The 21675-nt window shown below is 52.1% G+C and overlaps 1 protein-coding gene across 2 annotated transcripts in view; it reads left to right on the top strand.

Annotated features, from left to right (window-relative positions):
* The window catches only part of HNF4A (hepatocyte nuclear factor 4 alpha), a 53156-nt gene that overhangs the window by 18668 nt on the left and 12813 nt on the right, over nucleotides 1–21675 (top strand). The window contains exons 1-3 of one of the 2 annotated variants that reach the window (XM_006734488.3): nucleotides 15698–15872; nucleotides 19724–19898; nucleotides 21026–21120. In XM_006734488.3, coding sequence (XP_006734551.1) covers nucleotides 15758–15872; nucleotides 19724–19898; nucleotides 21026–21120 — 385 coding nt within the window. In that variant the 5' untranslated portion in view covers nucleotides 15698–15757. Of the gene's footprint in view, nucleotides 1–15697; nucleotides 15873–19723; nucleotides 19899–21025; nucleotides 21121–21675 lie in introns of those variants that run through there. The other variant, XM_081832704.1, reaches the window with a different exon arrangement.

Raw genomic sequence — 21675 nt, 5'->3', positions numbered from 1 at the left:
AATCAGTGCTGAGTATTCTTGATTGCTTTTTGTGCATCTACTAAGAAAATCACATTTTTATCTCCTTTAATCTGCTAATTAATAAATAAATATTCTTGGGTTAAACAATTTTTGCATTCCTAGAATAAACCTAACTTGGTCATGATGCTATATATATATATATATATATATATATAAAATATATACACATTTTATACATTGCTGAAACTTAAAAAAATTGTGGTAAAATATACATAACATAAAATTTACCACTTTAGCCATTTTTTAGTGTACAATTTAGAGGTATTAAGCACATTCACATTGTTATACAACCATCACCACCATCCATCCCAAGAATTCTTTCATCTTCCCATACTGAATCTCTGTACCTGTTAGAAAATAACCTTTCATGCCTCCCTTCCCCCCAGCCCCTGGCAACCACCATTCTACTTTCTGTCTCTACAGATTTGACTCCTCTAGGTTCCTCATATAAATGGAACCATACGGTATTTGTCATTTTGTGATTGGCTTACTTCGTTTAGCATGAAGTCCTCAGGATTCCTCCATGTTAAGTCATATCAGAATTCCCTCCCTTTTAAAAGCTAAATGATATTCCATTATATGTATATATTACATTTTGTTTTATCACATAACATTCCATTATATGTATATATGACATTTTTCATTTTGTGTGTATATTACATTTTGTTTGTTGTCACATTTGTTTGTTTTTCACACACACACATTTGTTTGTTACCTGTCAGTTGACACGTGGCTTGCTTCTACCTTTTGGCTGTTGTGAATAACGTTGCTATGGAATGGGTGTAAAATATCTCTTCCAGACCATGCTCTCAACTCTTTTGGGTACATACCGGGGAGTGGAATTGCTGAATCACATGGTCATTCTATTTTTAATTTTGTAAGGAGCTGCTATACTGCTCCCCATAGCAGCTGTGTTATTTTCTATTCCCCCCAGCAGATCAAAAGGGTTCCGATTTCTCCATATCCCCACCAACACTTGTTATCTGTCGTTTTTTGTTGTTTTTTTAAATAATATCCGATCTGACAGGTGTGCAATGACATCTCATTGTGGTTTTGCATTGATTTGCATTTCACTAATGATTAGTGGTACGGAGTGTCTTTTCATGTGCTTCTTGGTCATTTGTACATCTTCTTTGAAGAAATATCTATTCACATCCTTTGCCCATTTTAAAATCTGGTTTTTGTTGTTGTTGAGTTGTAGGAATTTATATACTCTGGATATGAACCCCTTATCAGATGTGTGATTTGCAAAGATTTTCTCCCATTCCAGGGATTGCCTTTTCACTCTGTTGATACTGTTCTTCGGTGCACAAGAGTTGTTGATTTCAAAGTAGTCCAGTGAACCTATTTTTTCTTTTGTTTCCTGTGCTTTTGGTGTCATATCCAAAGAAATCACCACCAGATCCAATGTCATGAATACTTTCTCCTATGTTTTCTTCTAAGAATTTTATAATTTTAGCTCTTATGCATAGGTCTTGATCCATTTTGTGTTAATATTTATATATGGTGTAAGCTGAGAGTCCAGTTTCATTCGTTTGCATGTGGATATCCAGTTTTTCCAACACAAAGTTGGTTTTGATCAAATTTTATTTAAGACTTCTGCACCTGGGAGATGCTACTTTGATTCAACCTTTGATTGATTGCTGGAATCCTTTTACTATCCTTCCTGACAGGTGGTCACTTAGCTTGGGCTTGATGCTTCCAGTGACAAGACGCTCACAACTTCATAAATCAGCTTCTCCCCTGGTAGAACTATTGTATCTGGTAGAAAAATCTTAATTTGGGGCACACACCTTCCTCCCTGTACCATTCATCTGTTGGTCCTGGTTTGTTTTCTGGGGCTCTAAGAAGAGACAAGCATTCTTTCCCAAAGTTGACTTCAGTAAATAACAGAAGTACATGATAAGCAACTATATGTCAGGTTATAAGGTTGATCACATTTACTCCACGAAGCAATTGATTAACAAGTCCTGTTATTGAGTCCTATTTTGCAGACAAAGCAAATAAGGCTTGAAGAACTTATAATTTTCACAAGGTCAGTTATGTGAATGGTAGCACTGATATTTCAAAGGCAGTGGCCTTGACCATTCTGCCAAGCTGACCCTCTCGTCATCCCCAACAGCCAGTCCAGAACTCCTTTGGTTCTTTAATTATTCTTCAAAGGATACGGTTTTCTCATCCTGTCCCATCCTATGACACAGGAGGTCTTTATATATTTTGGATATTAATTCCTTATCAGATATATGATTTGCAAATATTTTCTCCCATTCCATAAGTTGCCTTTTTATTTTGTTGATGGTTTCCTTTTATGTACAGAAGCTTTTTTATTTGATGTAGTCCCACCTGTTTATTTTTTGTTGTCTTTGCTTTTGCTCCTCCCTGATGGCACATGAAACCAGGTGAGAGCTGTGGGCAGCTGCTGCCAGGTAAAACCTCTAGAACTTAGTCATGTCACCTGCCACTAAGGCAGCTCTCCCCAGCAACACTGCCCAGGTGATTTATTTTTAACCCGTGTGGAGGATTTCTCATTCCTCTTCATCGAGTTCACACATTTCTCCAAATCCATGAGGATCTTGATCCTGCCATTATTGGATAGCTCACACCTGTGCAGAACTCACTGTGTGCCAGGTACAGTTCTAAGTCCTTTCTGTATATTAGCACGGGCAAATCCCACAACACCCCAGTGACATACCTATCATTATCATCCCTATTTTGCCAATTAAAAAAAAAGTCACAGAGCAGTTAAGCAGCTCACCTGAGGTCACACAGCCAGACTGTGGCAGAACCAGAATTCAAGCCCAGAAAGCCAGGCTCCAGAATTTGTGCTCTCAGCCTCTATACCATGCTGCCTCCAAACATCTGACAATCTCAGCCAGCTTTTTGGGGTCCAAAAGATGGCCACACACTTCGGGATCTCCATTTTTTTTTTAATGAAGAGAGAACAGACGAAGGGCCCAGAGTCTTTGAAAGGCAACAGTGTTATATAATATAATGGTTTATTTCATTCCATTTATTTCCCCATTGCTTTCTACTTATGATACTGGTGTTTCATTTGGTAGTAATAACATTTCCTTCTAAAATAAGTCTAAATGAAAATAAGTGAGTTGATATAAGAAAAATACTAAGTAATAGGTGGTTTTCAGATATGACAAAAATCATAACGGTCATAGGAAAATCAGGGATCTTTGGAAAGATCATAGGCAATCAAGGTAGGTGAGACTGTGCTGCAGTGACAAAAAGCCCCAGTCTCGGTGGCTTAACACAGCTGAGCATATCGCTCACTCACAGTACCTGCCCGTCAGGGGCCAGCACGGGGCACTCCTCATCCTGGTGACTCCACATCCGCTCTTGCTTCCATGACAATCCCAGCTGTGACGCATGGTCTCTCTGCTCTCGTTTCATTGGCGAGAACAAGTCACATGGTCACATCTAACTTCAAAGGAAGCAAGAAAATGGTCATGTGCCTGAAATGAGAGAAGTAGAACAGTTGAGAACAGCCCAGAGGTAGACTATGAATAAAAGAGTCTGAAAGACGGGTCTAGAAAGGCAAACTGAGTCACTGGATTGGTCTGTCTTTGACCACTATGACTTGCCTCACCAAGTGGCCTTCACACCTATTCTCAGAGAAGGGACTCTGGTCCACCATGGAGAAGACACTGACAACACCTTTCTGTTAAGCCCATTCTGCTCCTTCAGGCTTCCTTTTGGGTGGGAGTGCTGTTATTTCATAAGCAGTGTGGGCTGAACTGTGTGGTCGGGTTTCGTTTGTTCCCTGAAGGTAGATGTAGCAGTGTGAGCTTCGGCTGAGATAGGATTTGGTTCTGTCACTACTTTGAAAAGCTATCCAGGGAAGGGAATTGGAAAGGAGAGGAATTCAAGGATAGGGTCCAAGGAACCATTTTCCAGGCAAAGAAAAAACAATGTGCAAAGACCCTGAGGCGGAAAGACGAGCAAACAAAAGGCCAGCATGGCTGTAGCCACTGGGGGGGGGTTGGTGTGAGTGGGATAAAATGGGGTTGGAGATGTAGGGATATAGACACAAGGTCATCAAGCCCTCGTAGTCCAGGGGAGTTTTGAATTTTATGAGTTTAATTATAAATGCACAGAAAGCCATGAAAGTTTCAGTAAGGGAGGGACCTGATCCAGTCTGTGTGTAAAGGATCATCCCTGGCCCCTGGGTGAAGAGTGGGTGGTAGGGGAGCCAGCGCCTGGGAGAATAGAAGTGAAGAGACTTTTGCATACCTCCAGAGATGATATTGATGTGGACAAGGTTGGCTGTGGTGGAGATGAAAACACGGTGAAAATCTGAGATACATTTGGACGTGGCAAGAACTAGATTTTCTGATGATTTGGGAAGGACGGGAGGAGGAACACAAAGATAGTGACTCCCACGGTTTGGGCTTGAATAACTGACAAGGACATGGGAAGATGAGCTAGGACAGTTAACGAAGGCGGGATTACTATTGTTCTCTTTCAAAGACTGAGGAAGGGGGGAGTGGATTGTCCTTCACAAACCTAGTAACTGAACTCCAGTGCAGGTGTGTCTACCTCAAACAAAGGTCATACTTTCCCCACTCTCCCAGACCAGTACATTAATTTTTATAATGGGGGATATTTAGTGCTTTTACTATCATTCAGTGTTAAAATACATAGATGCCCCTGAATGCAAATGTAGATTTCCAATGAAGCCAGCACAAAGCTTGGGACCCTACTTAAAGATGCGGGCATGTTGGGACCAGGTGTTGGGAATATACATTTCATAGATGATGTAAGGGCGACACCATACCAGCCTTGGGGAACAAGTTTTAAAATCTTGCTTTCCGATTGGTGCAGGGGCCAAGTGCTGGTGTGTGATTGGAGGGATGTTAGCTTGCACTGTAACTAACCTCAGCGAATTGTGATTGGTCATCGTGCCGACCTGCCTGGGTTTGGAGCGATGTAGTCCGTCTTGGCCTGTGATTGGTGGGATTGGAATGCTACTTCTTCTGTGACTGGTTAAACTGGTGAGGCTATTGAAAAGTTTCTGAACGCCAATCCAGCATTGGCCACTAGGTGGAGCCCGGGATGCGCAAAGCGAGGCGCTGCAGCGAGTCTGGGCCGCTTCCTCTCTGACGCCCTCCGCTTCTGCCCAGGCGCTAGTTCTGCCCTGTGCCCTCAGGCAACCGCGGGACAGGGGTGGGGGTGTGGGGGACGGTGTTAGAACTCCCAGCTCCAGCCCGGGTGGCCACGCTTCTCTGCACAGCCCCTTTGACCCCTTCCTCTGGCTCCCATCCTCGCAGAGGACTTTGGCTGACCGAGGGGTTGGGGCAGCGAGTTCGCGAAGGTTTGTGAAAGCCCAGATCAAAATGCAAAATTGTGGAGTGTGTCAAAGGAGACACAGCAGCGCCCCCTCCCTCCACTGCCCGCCTCGGAGCCCTTCTCTCCAGTTGAACACCTCCTCCGCGCCCTTTCACATCCCTAAAGGACTTTTCCAAAGGAGCATCTCATTGGAGCTTGTGCTGGTCAAAGGCACTAGCTGGAGATCCCCCTATCCAAAGACGCCCCTGTCATGCCTGCTGTTTGATTGTCTTGCCGCTGCATTCATCACTATTTGAAATTCTCTTTTTAAAAAAACATGTTTCCTTGCTTACTGTCTCTCCACACCTCTGCACCAAAATGTAAGCTCTGCGAGGGAGGGAGTAGGGAGGGATGGGTCTACTACAGAATGTCCAGTGACATTTGAATTGGAGATAAACAAACAACTTATTTTTTAAGTATAAGTGTGCTTCATGCGTTACTTGGTACATATTTATACTAAAAAAACTTCATTGTTTATCTGAAATTCAAATGTCACTGGGCATCCTGTATTTTTATTTGCTGAAACTGCAGCCCTGTGGGGGATGGCTGTTTTGGCCTCACAGCTGGGTCTCCACAACAACAATGCACATGGAAAGTGGTGAATACCCGTTAAATGATTGGGTGGATAATTTCCTTCCTTCATTCACTCATCTATCTAACCCATTATGTTAAGTTCCAGCTGAGTCCTGGGAATGGAACAGCAAATGGGACACAGTCCCATGGAGGAGGACAGTAGCCACCATCTGATTACACTGTGATGGTGGAAAGTGTTCGGGGCTGTGTGAGCACAGAGGAGAGGCCAGCAGGGCTGTGGAGGAAGGTGATGAAGATGGGACTTGGAGGGGGGCAGGGGAGAAAAGAAAGGTGTGACCGCTGCTCTGGGCAGAAGGCTTGGCGTGTGCAAAGGCCAGAGCCAAGGGGAAGCTGTGGGATTCTGAAAGCTGTGAGCGGCTGGGAGTGGGGGACAGATGTGCGGTGAGGTGGGGCAGTCAGAAATCAGCTGGGGACGAGACTCGTTCACTGAGCATCTGTGCCCACCAGTCAGGCACAGTGGCGATGCTAGGTTGCTATTACTGTGCCCGTTACACAGATGAGGAGACTGAGGCTCAGAGCAATGAAACGCCTGGTCTGGGTTTACAGTCTGAGTGGGAAAAGCTGAGCTTCAAACTCATGTCTGACAGACTCTGAAGCCTGCACTGTTCTGGAAAAGCCCCTGGGTTAAGGACTGGAGCCCTGATTGGAGGATGAAGAAACTGAGCCTCAGAAAGGTGACAGGGCTGTCGCTGTGAACATGGCTCCTCCAGTTTCACAGGAGCCCCACTCCTCGGTCAGCCAAAGTCGTCCTCCTCCTGACTGAGGCAGTGCGAGGGGTATGGTTTGTCTCCGGCCCTCTGAGACGGCGGGAGGGCCGGGGCAGGACCCAGGAGTCGAGGCTGCTGTGCTTCCTGTTCCTGATTGGGTTGGGTCTCCAGGACCCCCTTGCTGAGCCCTGTGGCTAATTCCTTGCATGGGTCCTGGGCGGGTCCACCGTTTCCGTGGAGACCGCCACCTACCATCCCTGAAATCTCATTGTGACCAGTATTAAGAGATTAACACTGCCTGGCGGCCCTCACAGGCTATTGGGTGCCCGGGTGGCGGCAGGAGCCCCCTCAAGGATGAAGAGGTGGCTCACTGTGCGGGACCCCATAGCACCCGGAGGAGGATGTCAGACTGGGGCCAGGGCTTCCCCCAGCACCCCCCAGGTATGGTCCTGACTCCACATCTACCTGGACAGGAGGACGGGGTGGTGGAAGAGAGACACAGGACCCAGGGAGGAGTCCAGGTTTGGGAGCAGTGCAGAGGCCTTGTACCCCAAGCCCCCAAGCCAGAAAGGCCCAGGGTTTTTGATGGGCGGCTGCCGTTCTGATCAAGTTGGATCCAGATTCCCTCCACAAGGAGAGAGGAGCCTTACAGAGTCTTTTAGCTAAGGACCAGCTACCTCACCTCCTTCGTTTTGCAGTTTGGGAAACATGCAGAGAAGGAAAGTGCCTGGCCAAAGTCAATGAGTTAGTGGCCTGAAGCAGGTGGACAATCCCGAGGCCGCCCTGAGGTCACCTGGGCAGAAAACCCTGGTTTAGATGGCATTGCCCCTTCTGCCTTGAATTTCAAGTGCTTCTCCCTGACCTCCAGGAAGGGGTCCCCTCGGTCTCTGTCCCCTGGGCCTGTCCCATTGACCATGCTTCCCTTCCCTCCCCACCTCTTCTCCTCCTGACCTTCCCTGCCTCCCGCACAATGCAGAGAGTTCCCGATAGGCTCCACTCCGCCGGAGGACAGGGCCACTAGGCCCTAACTTACTCCCAGCCAGGGGATGTCACCATCTAGATGACTGTGGACATTTTTTGTTCCCCGCTTCAACCTCTCCGTGTCTTCGGGGAGTCCAGACACAGTGGGAGTCCTGACAGCCCCCCCCCCCCACCTCCTGCCAAGCCAGCCCGGAGAGATTTAGGTCAGGCTCCAAAGCTCACTGGGCCAGGTTTCCTGGCCTGGTGGGCAGCCGGGGAGGGGAGCAAGACTTCTCAAAGTGCACCTTTTTTATTGTTTTGATTTTTGAACCACGTGAATGTAATAACAATTGCAAAAATTAATTTAAAAATTTAAATAAATTAAGTAAAATATCAAGTAATAATAATAATCACAAAGGCCTCAATAATATGAAAGGCGTGCAGCCAAGACGGAGACCAAAGTATGAGGACTTGACATAAGGAACAGAGAAAGCCTGCCTCCGAGTCTCTGAATTTTTGACCTGGAAAGGCCCTTTATTTCAAGCCAATCTTATTTTGCCAATAGCAAAATACTGGTCATTGGTACCAAGAATCAGGAGCTCCCTACATGCTGGCCACAGTGCCAGGCACTGTCTGAATTATCATCCCACTGAATCGGCATTCTGACTCTACCAGGAAGCTATCATGGTTCCCATTTTATAGATGGGGAAACTGAGCCTCACTGAAGTTGCAACTAGTGAGTTGCAGAACATGGATGCATATCTAGGCCTTTCTAGCTCCCACCGTGGGTCTCAATCTTGGCTGCACATCAGAATCACCTAGGGACTTTAAAAAATACTGATGCCTAGCACCCACCCACCGCAATCCCCAGATTTGATCACTGGCCTGTGATGGGACCTGGGCATCAGTATTTTTTTAAAGGTTCCCAAATGAATCTAATTCACTGTCAGGGTTGAGTCTCTGCTTTATGCTAGCCAACTTTTCAAACAGGAAACCAAGGCCAGGGAGGGAAATGACCTTGCGTAAGGTCACAGAGTGGCTGAAAGCAGAGCTGAGGCAGGGCTCTCATGGAAACTTTGTGAACATAAATAAGAGGTGCTCTCCCCCCCAAAAAAAAAAAGAGGTGCTCTCCTCTGGGCAGATGAATCTCCATGGGCACTTGGTTTGCTAAGTGGAAGAGGAGCTAGATTTCCACACCAACTGACCTCCTTGCACGGAGAACCTTTGTGCAGTGAGCAACCTGTACAACGGTATGCAGCAGCCCTGGCCTGAGTCTCAGGACTCCCAAACACCACACCTCAGTGACCTTCAGGCAAATCCCTGGGGCCCCTCAGTACCTGGGTGCAGGGAGACCCAGGGCGGTTCCTGGGATAAGGCTTTCATGCCTTACACCATGACCAGGGCCTGGGCCAGGCGGGGGCTTGCTCTCATCCTTCAGGCCCCACAGGGGCTGAGCAGGCCCCATCTCACTCCGAAGGTCACTTCTGCAGATAAAGTCAGGAACATAACCAGGAGGGAGGAGGGATATAAACAGGAGGGACAACAACAGCCTCAGCCCAGAAGTCACAAGCCACCTGGCAGGAGGCCGCCCTCAGGCAGGCCCCGCCCACACAGATCCAAGTCCTCCTGGCTTCCTTCCTGATCATTCTCCAGCCCCTACACTCTACCCACCTCCTGAGCCTCATGGTCAGCATCTCCCACAATGCCCTGCTCTCTGGCCAGCGTGCCGTCCATGTCCTTCCGCCATCACCCACCATGTTCTCTGCTTCTGGATGTTCCCCTGACCCAGGATGCCACCTCTTCCAGGAATCCATCCCTGACCACTCTAGTCCAGAGGCAGGCCTGCCTTCTTAGGCCTCCTCCAGCCCTCACAGTCCATGCACACAGCCCGCATGTGCCTCAGGATGGAGCTTATTCTGTCATCGGACTGGCCAGCTTGCCTTGGGGGCACCGAGTGTCAGCCCTGGAAGGGCAGGGTGGCCCCCGGGGTTAAGAGCACAGACTCTGCAGCCAGACCACTCAGGTTGGAATCCCAGCTCCTGTTCCTTGCATGTTGTATGACTCGGGCCCGTGGCTCAAACCCTCTGTGCCTCAGGTCTGCAAAATGGTGATAAAACGATTGCCCGCTTCATCGACTGGTTGTAAGGATTAATGAGTTAACCCACGCAAAGCCCCCCAAACAGCTGCATTAACACCAGCCGTGGCTATGCACGCTCCGCTTCCTCCTCCTGCCAAGCCTGGGAGGTAGGTATGATTATTCACAATCACAGGTGAGGAAACAGATCCACAGGAGGTCCAGAGTCAGGGAAGGGCCCTGCATCTTTCTCTGGGGGCTGACACCTCCAGAGGGAGGACGTGGCTGAGCGGGTTCTAAGTTGGAGCCTCTGGGTTACAGCTCACGACTGTCCCTCAGAGGGCCCACAGGGCCCAGACTCTCGGTGGCTCTAGGCACCTCTCTGCCTCCAGCCAGCCACGGGAAGCAGGGTGAACAGCAGAGCAGGGCATTCGCACTGCATCTTGTTTGCTAATGTCCAGAACACGTCACTGAGTCCAGAGAGAGCCCCTGTCTTCCTCAGGCTAGCTGGAGACTTAGAATACCTGGGGTCACCTTCTGTCCCTGGACAATGACACCCCCACCCCCCGCCCCGTGCAATCTGCATAAAGGAGTGAGGGGATGAGGCGGGCCCAGCATCTTTCCAGTTGCCGCCATCGGCTCTGGCTCTACCTTTCAAAGGAAATATTAAGGGGAGGGCATCTAAGAGTCTGAGAGGCAGGCACCGGGTGAAGCAGGGCCTGTGCCTACCCTCCTTGGCTCCTGGGAGCCTCAGATCCCATTTGGAAGGCCCTCAGGGCCCACATCCTCCTAAGCGCTCTCCAGGCTCTGACACTGCAGGATTCTAGAATCCCATGCTCAAAGCTGCCGCTCCGCATCCCTGTTTGTAAAACTCTCCCCCCAGCTGCCTTTATCTCTCTTTGGTAACAAGGCAAATTTGCTCAGGACCCAGAGCAGGGGCGACAAGCAGACTGTTGACTCTTGAGCAAAACCTACCCTTTGGAGAGAGCAGGAGAGGAGGCACTGAGGTGCGCGGGGAGGCCAGCAGCCTCTTGCATAACCCGGGTGGCCTCCTGCCCACCCAGGCCTTTTCAGGGTTAGGGGTGAGGCAAACCGCAAACTCATGCCCAGTTAATTTTTTAAGGCAAAATCAACAGGCTCAGCAATGATTAGCAGGCAAGTAAGTTCGTCTTAATCACGCTGAGGAGAGGGAGGAAGGAGGCTTCTGGGGGCCCAAGGATGGGGCTCAGTTATCAGTTAACCACCTGAATGTTGTTTCCTTCCAAAGCCACTGGCCTTCAGCCCCGAGCTCCCTCATCTTCCTCTCGGAAGTACTCCCGCGGCAACCCCGTGGCCATCAGCGACTGAGGGAACAAACGCTGTCCCGTGCAGGGTCCCCGGGAGGCACTGCCAGGGCCCTTGAGGGCTGGGATGAAGGACAGGGGTCCTCACAGAGCTCGGGGTCTTCTTTTGAAGCCACCCCCTCCACCGCTGTGTGGCCTTGAGCAGGTCCCCTCCACCCTCTGGGGCTCAGGGAGGGGCCTGAGGTCTATGGTTCAACCTGCCGTCAGCGGCCACTGCCCTGGAGGCCTCAGTGTCTCCATCCACCAAATGGGTGGGTTGGTTGAGACACCCTTTCCAGTCTTGAAGTTCTCAAGGTCATGACTGGATTAAGCCAATGTGGCCTTATCCAGGTGAGGAGCGTGGTATGGGCAGCATTTTAGGAATTCAAGGGAGAGAGAAGGTGCCCAGAAGGGAGGGGGCTTACCTGATATCTGCTGTTGGTACCAGCAAGCGACAGATCCCAGCTCCAGGAAGAGCTGTCCTCTCAGATGGCAGGCGGGGGTCCCTGTCTGCAGGGATGGCCTGGCAGACCCCAGCCAGCCCAGGACCCCTCCCCCTGGACTTGAATGCTGCCAAGGGAAGCGGTAGGGCCGGGCCAGCCCCGGACCAGCTGGCTGCCTGGACTGGAGTTTGGTCAGTGGTTGGGGACCTATATTGTGAGAAAGTTTAGGACTTTGTCCACAAACTGGAATTTGAAATTTCAAAGGGGCGAAACTGGAGGGCCCTACCCCAGAGTGGAGATGGCTCTTGGCTTCTTTCCCCCACGACTTTTGTTCTTTGTCTTGATAAGTCCGGGTTCCCTGCACCACTCCCCGGGGGGGGGGGTGGGGGTGGGGCGAGGAAAGACCAGAGATAGTGGGGTGGTAAGCGCCCAGGGGAAGCTAAGATGCCAGGCAGCCTGGGGTGGCCAGTGTCTGGAGGATGCCTCTGAACTTGCATGTGACCAGAGACAGGCTCCTTGGCTCCTCAGATCCCCGAGCTCCAGGCGGTAATGTGATGGAATCACCAGCTCCAGCGCTCCCGAATTCCGACGTCCTGTCTGGGATTCTCGGAGGGAGGCAGTATATGGGGGGGAGCCCTTCAGCCCTGGAGTCAGACTTGGGCTCAAATTACAGCCCCTCCTGTGTGGGTTTAGGCAAGTCACTTCTTGTCTCTGAGTCTTAGTTTTGTCATCTGTAAAGCAGAGCAGATAAAATAAGAAGAGTGGAAGGGTCTTAGCACTGGGTGGGCCTAGCACAGAATCTCTCCAGAAACATTAGCCATTATTGTGGTTTAAAAGGAAAATGAAGTGGTCCAGAGTGGCAGTCTCTTCACCACTGTCTGCACTGGAGGCTGGAGCGCTCTGCCCACAGCTGGGTCTGCGGCAGCCCCTCCACCCTGGCTGCCCCACGCGAGCCCTCCTGCCCTTCTAGAGGCCTCCATCTCTCCATCTACAACATGAAGGAGTTGGACCTCTCAGTGAGCTCTGAGGTCCTCTGTTATCCCCTGGGAGCCACCGCATGTCGAGTGGGGTCAGACAGGCCACAGGGCGGGGCAGAGAGCAAGAGAGGCTGCCGAGCTGATGGCGCAGAGGCCCGGGTTTGTCCATGGCTGGGCAGGCCATCCCCAGGAGCTCTCCTGAGCAGGGGTCCTGATTGCCACCAATTGTGTGGCTGGTGGGTCAAGGAATCAACCACCAGTGATAATTGCCCCTGTTGACCAGATGCCTACACTTGGTCATTTAAAGCCCACACCATCCCTGCAAAAAAGGTACCAGCCCATTTATCTGATGCCAAAACTAAGGCGGGGAAGGGTGGGACCTGATGTCATAGTTTCGGGAAGTTGGCAGTGCCTGGATTTTGACCTAGCTCTGTCTGATTTCAAGGCCTGTGGTTTACCCTCAAAGTGGTGTTTGGGGTGGGGGAGAGGGAGGGAGGACTAAGAACCCCTATAATATTATTTTATTTAATCTTCACAACAAACTACAAGTTAGGCCCATTTTACAGAAGGAGAAACTGAGGCTTCAAAAGAATAACTTGCTTGAGATCACAGAGCCAGTAGATCTTATAGGCCGCATGTCGTTTATATGAGGGACATGTTTCTAGAAGATAATGTTTGGGGTTGGCTAAGGGTGCAATAGAGCATGTCTGTAATCAATTATGCAAGTTCACATGTGGGCAGTTATAGTTCAAGAGTGGATAAATTTACATGCTGAGTAGGTTGTGATGTGTGGGATGTGAGTGGGGTATGAAACAGGTTTCCAGACTGTGACTCATAAGCAGTGGGTCATGCGTGTTGTGTGTTTGGTAAAGTGTTTATGTCACGCTCTGTGTACTTGGTAGCTTGTCATATGTGGACTATCCAGCTGGTGGGTCTTCTCTGTAACGGGTCATGTATGTGGCATGTCATGGCTCACCCCAGTGGACCATAGACCTCATTTAATTCAATCTAACATGTAATCTATAGAGATTGAAAAATTGTTATTTTTGTTACCAGTGAAACTCTTACAGGCCAATAATCACATCCCACTTCTGGTGACGGGGGAGTGTGCCTCTTGGAACTGACGAGCCGCCGTGTGTGGAGGTCACATATGGCTGGCTTGTGAGAGGAGTAGCTGTGTGTGGCCCATCCCAGGTGGCCAGACAGGTGGCAGGACCTGTGGTCAGCTCCTCAGGGGCCCCTCCCAGAGCTGTCCCTCCTTCTCCTCTGTGTTTATCCCTCAGTCAGGTCTCCTGCCCAGCTGAGCTCTGTCTCAGCTACTGGAGCTGGGGTCTGATGTCCCCAGGTGGGCACGGGAGGAACCTGCCAGTGGTTGAAGTCTCCTTCAGGCCTTTATCAAAACTCTAGGTGCAGACTGTGGGGTGGGGGTGGGGGTCTGTCTTCCTCCCTCCCTGGGAGTCTTGTCCTGACTAACAGACAAATGGGCCAAGATCTCCCCATTTTGCAGATGGGGAGATCGAGGCCCCAAGAGAGATGTGATTTGAACAAAGTCATCCGAATAGTGACAGAGCTAGCTCCTAAACCCGGGTCTCCTGACATCAAATCCAGCCTCTCTTCCCCTCCAGAACAATCACATCCCTATCTCAGTTCCGGTGGGACAATGGAGAGGGGCAGAACAAGGCTACACAGGGCAGAGAAGGGGCTTCTAATAACGGGAAGAACGAGGGGGATGCCTCTGCCCACCCTCAAACACACACCGCCTCTCCCACTGATTTGCCCACACAGAAACCCCGCCACCTGTTTACCCATTCACTGACTCATTCACTCTTTCACTAATTCACCCACTCATTCCTTGATTCACTCCATCACTAACACACCCCCTCGCCACTCGCTCGTCGGCTGTCGCTAATTGACCCTCTCTTGCTCCAGCTGGCCGAAGAGGACGGGCTCCCAGGCTCCCAAGTCTAGACCCTTCTGCCCTTGCCTGCACTTTCTACCTCCTGCACTGCGACCTCACCTCCCGGGCTACGTGGGGAGCTCCTGGCAGGGCCTGTGCCAAGGGCCCAGGGGGCCGGAGGGCATGACGAGAACAGGGTGAGCGCTGCAGAAGGCAGGCACGACCAGCTGCCGAACTTGCAGGGCGCCGCCTTCAGAAATCACTCAGAATCTCAGCCACAGCAGAGCATTAAAGCAAACACAGGGACCTAAGCGCGCAGGCCTGTGCGACTGCCGGGGCGACAGGCCCACGAAGGCCCCTCTGAAGGGGGCGAAGGGTGGAGAGAAGAGGGAGATAGAAATGGGATGGTGGGGGGAGGAGGGATGTACACTTGATAGGTGCTGCCTGGTACCATCTCGTTTAATACCCAAGCCACCGTTTGAGGTCGATGATGCCTTTTACAGAGGAGGAAACTGAGGCTGCAGGAGGAGAATCCTTTACCCTAAGTCATGATTGGTAGGGGCTAGGCACCTGAGTGTAATCCAGGTCTGTGGGGCTGCAAGTCTCCGGCCGTTGAGGGGGGTGGGGGAAGGAAGCAGGAGGAGGTGAGGGCCCTGGGGGACGGCGTCTGGCGGGGCCTGAACAACTGGCCGCTGTGGGGGCTGGTGGCGGCCACAGGGGGTGTCATGGGGAGCAGGGGAGGAGAACCCGGGGTGAGTCCATGCTATGCCCCAGGGAGGTGGGCAACTGGAAGGGAGTTCCCAGAAGGAGGATCCAGAAGATTGGTGTCTGGGGCCTGGGATTTAGGCCTTTAATTCACGTGCCACAAGGCACCTTTATCTCCTCGAGAGCATTGAGGGTAGAAGTCAATGATTTGGGAAGTTACTGAATCAGGGCATCTTGGAGGTGGGCTGTGAGTGTCTCAGCATATCAGTTAGAATGCCTCACTTGGGGCAACAATGACTTGGGGGGGGGTGGCTGAGTCAGGGGTCAAATGAGTGCCGGCGAGTTAGCGTGCCCATCTTACAGAAATCCATAACTGAATATCGGGCAGGTAGGGCCCCAACTGTTGTAATAGCACCCCGGTGTCCACCAGAAACCAACAAATAGCCAAATCCCTGCAGCCCCGCCCAGCCTCTCCGCCAGTGGGGGAGCCGATTAACCATTAACCCCCACCCCTCCCCGGCAGAGCCTCCACCCCTTCGCAGGGGCTAGGCCAAGACTCCCGGCAGATCCTCCCAGAGGACGGTTTGAAACGCAGGAAGGCAGAGAGGGCCCCTGGGAGGAGGCGGTGGGGAGGGTGGAGGGCGGGGGCCGGGGCTCTGCCCGGAGACTTCGGGGTGGGCATCCTGGGCAGGGCGAGCGGCCGAGGTGTGGGAGGGGAGGATGCGCCTCTCCAAAACCCTCGTCGACATGGACATGGCTGACTACAGTGCCGCGCTGGACCCAGCCTACACCACCCTCGAGTTCGAGAATGTGCAGGTGTTGACGATGGGCAATGGTATGTGGGGGCAGGTGTGCCCAGGTGTGCCGCTGGGGAGCGGGTCTGTGGCACTCAATGCTGGGCTGGGAGGAGAATGATAGAAAAGGGCAGGTCGGCTCTAGAGGTCAGTACAGGTGAAACAGGTGTGCCCAGGTACAGCGACCAGAGGCATTCTGGGTGAGGGGAGACCTGCGTGGGCAACTCTCCAGCAAAAGTGGATCCCAGGTATTCCTATCTGGCCCGTCCGGTCCCTGGTACCTCAAGGCTATCTCTGCTCAGTGCGTCACTGGGAGCGGCTACATAATGGTGACCTCCCCCTTTGCGTCTAGCTCCAATAATTGGGCCCGACTATGCCCTTTCCTGAACCCTTTGGGCTTAGGTCCAGAGAGATAGAAAGGTGTGTTCTGTCCCTGGAGATTCTGGATGGAGGCATCACTGGGTGTCTTTGGGACTTTCCTGGGGTGAACGCCCCACTTAGAAAATGGAGTTCTTAGGGAAGTTCTGTTCAGTGAGATGCCAATCAGCAGTGTGTGTTGTGGTGTGCTCATGGCCTCGTCTAGGTGTGTGTGCACGAGTTTCTGTGCACTCCTGTGTGGGTGGGGGGGTTACTGTGTTGGCATGTATGGGCCTCCGGGAATCCATTTGCATGTTTGTGTTCATTTGTCTGTGTGCGCTTGTTCTGTCCGTTTCCGTTTGTATTTGATTACTGCACCTGTGTTCGCTGGTGTGTCTAGAGGTGCGTGTGTTTGTCTTGCTTGTGTACGGAAGCAGCAGTGAGTGTGTGTCTGTGTATCTGTGGATGTTCGCACACAGGCGCTGTGGATGCAGATCTGTTAGTGTGCCCTGTGCTTTCTGGACGGATGTCCTGTATGCGCATTCTGTCTCGTGCCCCTGTTTGTACCTGCTCCTGTCCAGGTGCGCGTTCCTGGACCGGGGGGTGATCAGTGCTCTCCGCTAAACTCGATTATGCAGACATGATATGCAGGGCGTTGATAATTGCCGTTTGCCAAAGGAGATTCACCTGAGCCACACGTCCATTTCTCTCTGAGCTGATTTTGTTGCCCACGTTGTCTCTCCCCAGGTTTATATATTTGTTCCCACACCACCAAGAGCACATCTGAAGCTGGGGTGGGAGGTTCTCCTCCCCAAGGAGGTAGGGGAAGGGAGGAAGCCTGGAAGCTAAGAAGCTTCTAGAGGGGAAAGGCCCCAGGCCAGCCTCAAATAAGGTGTGTGGCAGGTGACCAAGGTCAGCCTGCCACCTGCCTTCCTTCCATGGCTCTGCAGCTTCAGCCAAGGTCTGTGATGCTTGTGGTCAGATTGGCTTAGTCAGAAAGATGTGACTGCCATGCCCATGGTCAGCCTCACCTGCTGCTCACCTGTTCCTGCCGTGGACCCAGTGTGCGACCTCGGGCACATCCTGTCCCCTTGCTTGGCCTCTCTATCTGCTGCAAAATGGGTTTAATCACCGCAGGCCTGCTGGCCAGCCAGCTTTGAGGAGTGTCCACGTAAGGGAATTGAGGGGAAAATCACAGCAAATGGTAAGCAAAAAGCTTCTGCACTAGGCAGGGTGTCGTGTGACCCCCGGGGACATTGTGTGCTGTCACACTCCTGGCTACTGCCCAGCCCCAGACTATTCCCTGGGGCCAGCCCCGTCACCCCTTCAGAGCCTGCACCTTCCAGGAGTCGCATGCACCCGAAGCAGAGGCCACCACTGGGTGTCCCGTGGATAGCACGGCCTCCGGCTCAGGAGCCAGAAAGATCTGGGCTCAAAAGTTGGGCATAGATCCTTCCTACCTGTGTGAACTCCACAAGCCATCTTCCTCTCTGAGGAAGCTCTCTGAGCTTCTGTTTCCTCGTCTGTCAAATGGGAACACCTAATAGCGCCTGCCTCCCAGAGCTAATGGGAAGACTCAGTAAGGTGAGGCCCCTGGTGCTCAGCACTGGTAGCTGGTCCTCACCCCACATGGGTCGTCTCAAGGACACTGGGCATCCGTAAGAAGGGTCTGCGTTCTCTACTGGCCTTTGAGGGGGCGTGAGTGTTGGGATTACATTTTACATACCTCCTGAGCTGGTGGCTCCAGCTCTCCATGGAGAGCTCCCCACCTGTCTCCCACCCCTGATTTGGAAGCAGCGACAACAGCAGGGTCTTTGTTCATCCGAGGCCCCAGCAGACACCCTAGCAAGGGCAGCGCAGGCCAGAGTCGTCCAGCACGGGCCACAGTCATCCAGCACACCTGGGCTGTAAATCTGGCTCTTCCACTTAGCAGGAGTGGGGTGACCCTGGGCAAGTCACTGGTCCTCTCTGAGCCTTGGTGTTCTCACCCGGAGAATGGAGTCTGCCTGCCGAATGCAGTGGTGAGGTGAAACACTCAGCAGCACCCGGCCCCTTCTGCGCAGGATGGAGGAACCCCCGCCCCCAGCCTCCACCTGAACGGCCAGGAGTTGTGGGGTCATATCTCCCCAGGGGTTGAGGGAGGTGAGGCTGAGGGAGAAAGGGCACCAACGTGGCTTAACAATTATCCCCATCTCCGGGAATAATTCACCAAGTGGAGGGGGCCGAGCTCTGGGCACCCTCAGGAATCTAGGAGATGTCAGCCAGGCGACAGCAGAGATGAGATGCGGCGGTGTCCGCTTACGCCTGAAGGCTGGATGTCATCTGCTCCAGGAGTTTGATTCTGCAGAAAAGATACTCCTTCACAAATGCTGATAACAGTGCTTTTTATGTACTGAGCATGTCACCTACACTGATTCACTGAATCCTCCTCGCAGTCTTAGGGGATTATTATGCTCCCTATTTCACACGCAAGGAAACAAAGACATGGAGTAAACTCAGGCAGCCCATGTCACCCGGCTAAGAAGTAGGCAAACTCAGACTTAAGCTTGGCAGAAGGGCTATAGCATGTATGTATGCCCTTAACTGCAGCACGATGCCCCTCTCCAGTTCTCAGTGGGGTGTTCCTTAGGAATTCAAGGTCGGATTCGGGGGATCCATGGAAACCCGTGTATGTATGACTGTGTAGTGTGCATTTGCACGCATTTTTTCCGGAGAGATGGTCCACGGCGTTTATCATCTCCAAGAGATCTGTCTGTCCTTGATGGAAGATCTGGTTACACAAAGATGGTTCGGCTACTGAAATTTAAAAAAAAAATTGCAAACAACCGGAACAGCCTTTTACAGTTAGGGAGACTGAGGCCCAGGGGAACTTGAAGAGAGGAAAAGGAACTCGCCCAAGGTCACAGATGAGTTAGTGGAGCACTAGCATCCAAGGACCCCAAGCACCCCATCCACGCTCTTTGCCGCCTGTCTCTTACCCCCTTCTCAGACTTATATAGATGCAATGGTTTTGCGTCTGAGGCAGGTGGTATTTGGAAGATTCCCAGAACCTTGCCATGACCCTCCCAGGGGGCCAGATGGGTCACTGTCCTTGGTGCATGTCTTCCAATTCCCTGGGAGAGTTTGCAAGGCCTCTGGATACGATCTGAGCAGGTTCGGAGCAGATGCTGGGGGTCTATGTGCCCAGTGAGTCAGGGTCTTTAAGGTTCAGATGCATCCCAGGGGGTGGTCAAGTTTTCATTACTTCCCAGAAAAAACTGGGCCTAGCAGTCTCCACCGTGGAGTAGCAGACCCTCACTAATGACTCTGGTAAGTCATTGTCACAGCCATCCCTAAGTAATAAGTGCAAAACAGGAGTTCCAAATGCCAAGGGACTTGCCCAAGGTCATTGAGGGAGTGGGAACAGCACCCGGGTCTGGATAAGGCTGAAGCCCTGAGGGGGAGATCCCCACAAGGCTCATATTGGTTTCTGTACCTAAGCCCCCAGGAGAGCAGGGCCCCTCCTGAGTCCTCATGCTTGTCTCCTCTGGTGCAGACACATCCCCATCAGAAGGTGCCAACCTCAACGCACCCAACAGCCTGGGTGTCAGCGCCCTGTGTGCCATCTGTGGGGACCGGGCCACTGGGAAACACTACGGTGCCTCGAGCTGTGACGGTTGCAAGGGCTTCTTCCGGAGGAGCGTGAGAAAGAACCACATGTACTCCTGCAGGTGAGGAGCCCCTGCTTAGAGGCTTGATTTCTCTAGCTGGGAAATGGGTACGCTTGGGCTAATGATGTTCCCCAGAGTCTGTCTGCTCCCTCACTAGGTCCCAGAGGCATCTGCCTTCTGAGGCCTTAAAGCTTCCTCTGGTTTCTGAGGCCTCGGGGATCCAGATGGAAACATCCATTCTAGGAACCTCATTCACTGATCATAAAGCTACCAGCTGCCCTTTACTGAGCACTTACTGTATGTCAGACATACTGAGTCTTTGTATGTATTTAAGTGGCCCTACAAGCCCATCGTTATTTTTCCGATTTAGCAAATGAGGATCCACGAGGCTTGGCATCAAGCCTCCTCTGAAGCCTCAGAGGATGGGGCCCATCCCCCAGCCTGGTGCTTTTCCTGGGGCAAATAGGGGATTGGCCTCAGGCCTTTCTGCCTACCCCAAGGGCTTCCCAAGGCCTTGGGGATCCTTCCTTCGAAAGCACCTCCCATTCTGAGTAACAACAATAATAAAATAATAGCATTCAGTTATGAGGAGTTGCCATCCACAGATGCTGTGCCAAGTCCCATCCACATATTTTCTCATTCCCGCCTGTCGACACGCCTCTGACACGGTTGCTATGAATCTTCCTGTTTTATAGATGAGGAAGCTGTGGCTTGGAGAGGGCCAGGAATCTGTCCAAGGTCATCCAGCTTGAATCAATGGCAGAGCCCCCATTGACACTCAGGGGTCTGCCCTTCCCCGCCCGTGGGGCACTGCTTCTGCCTACAAGAGAGTCACTTAGGCCAACCACGTACTGGCTCTGAGCCATAACAAGAAGCCTGCCAGGCGCTCTGGGCTTCCCTAGAACGTGGGAGGGAGAGCAGTGCCCCGTCCTCAAGGGGCTAGAGTTCCCAACTCAGTTCTACCATCAGGCTGAGTGATCCCGGGCTACGTGCCACCTCTCCAAGCCTCAGCAGGACAGGGGTGGATTCTTAGAGAGTCCACGAAAGAGGCCTTTCTCGTGGTTAGCATGACTCTCGTGATGGGGGCAGGGAGGCTGGGAGTCAAGGCGGGGATGGCCAGCGTTCTAGTTCAGCCCTGGGTTGGGAGGGCTGTGCCTTCTGCATCCCACCATCCGAGCCCTCCCCAGGTTTAGTCGGCAGTGTGTGGTGGACAAAGACAAGAGGAACCAGTGCCGCTACTGCAGGCTCAAGAAGTGCTTCCGGGCTGGCATGAAGAAGGAAGGTGAGCCTCCGTCCTCCAGCTTCCGCCCGCTGCCCCCCCTCCCCCGCCCGGCACCCCTGGTCCCCTCCCCCCCGCCCCGCCACAGCCATTTACAACTGCGAAGGAAGGTGAGCCTCCATCCTCCAGCTTCCGCCTGCTGCCCGCCCCCACGCCCCTGGTCCCCCCACCCCGTGTCCCCCCCCCCCTCCGCCGCAGCCATTTACAACTGCGACCAGGCTTTATGACTCGGTGACGGGCCCGGGGTGAATGGCTAATGGCTGAGAGGAGGGAGGGCCTGGCAATCTGGCCACAGGGCGGGGCTGGGCTTGGTCTTGAGAAAGAGATAAGCGCTCACTCTGGGCTGCTCAGGTTCCCAGCCATCACCACCCCTTCCTGCGCCACGGCGACAGGCGCCCAGTTGGGCGTTTTCTCTTAATGTACTGTTGCAAAGAGGAAGAGAGCGGAGAGGGACATTACAAATGTCCGTGTGCCTGCCACCTAGACTCAGCAAATGTGGGCCGTGTGGACGGGGTGGCGGGTCTCTCTTCCTGAGCTTCCTGTCCCCGGGACAAGTGG

Source organism: Leptonychotes weddellii, chromosome 10 (genome assembly GCF_054177405.1).
Source record: "Leptonychotes weddellii isolate Sample4059 chromosome 10, ASM5417740v2, whole genome shotgun sequence".
Lineage (NCBI taxonomy): Eukaryota > Metazoa > Chordata > Mammalia > Carnivora > Phocidae > Leptonychotes > Leptonychotes weddellii.
The sequence above is the reverse complement of the archived record's forward strand: the minus strand, read 5'-3'. Positions and strand labels throughout refer to the sequence as shown.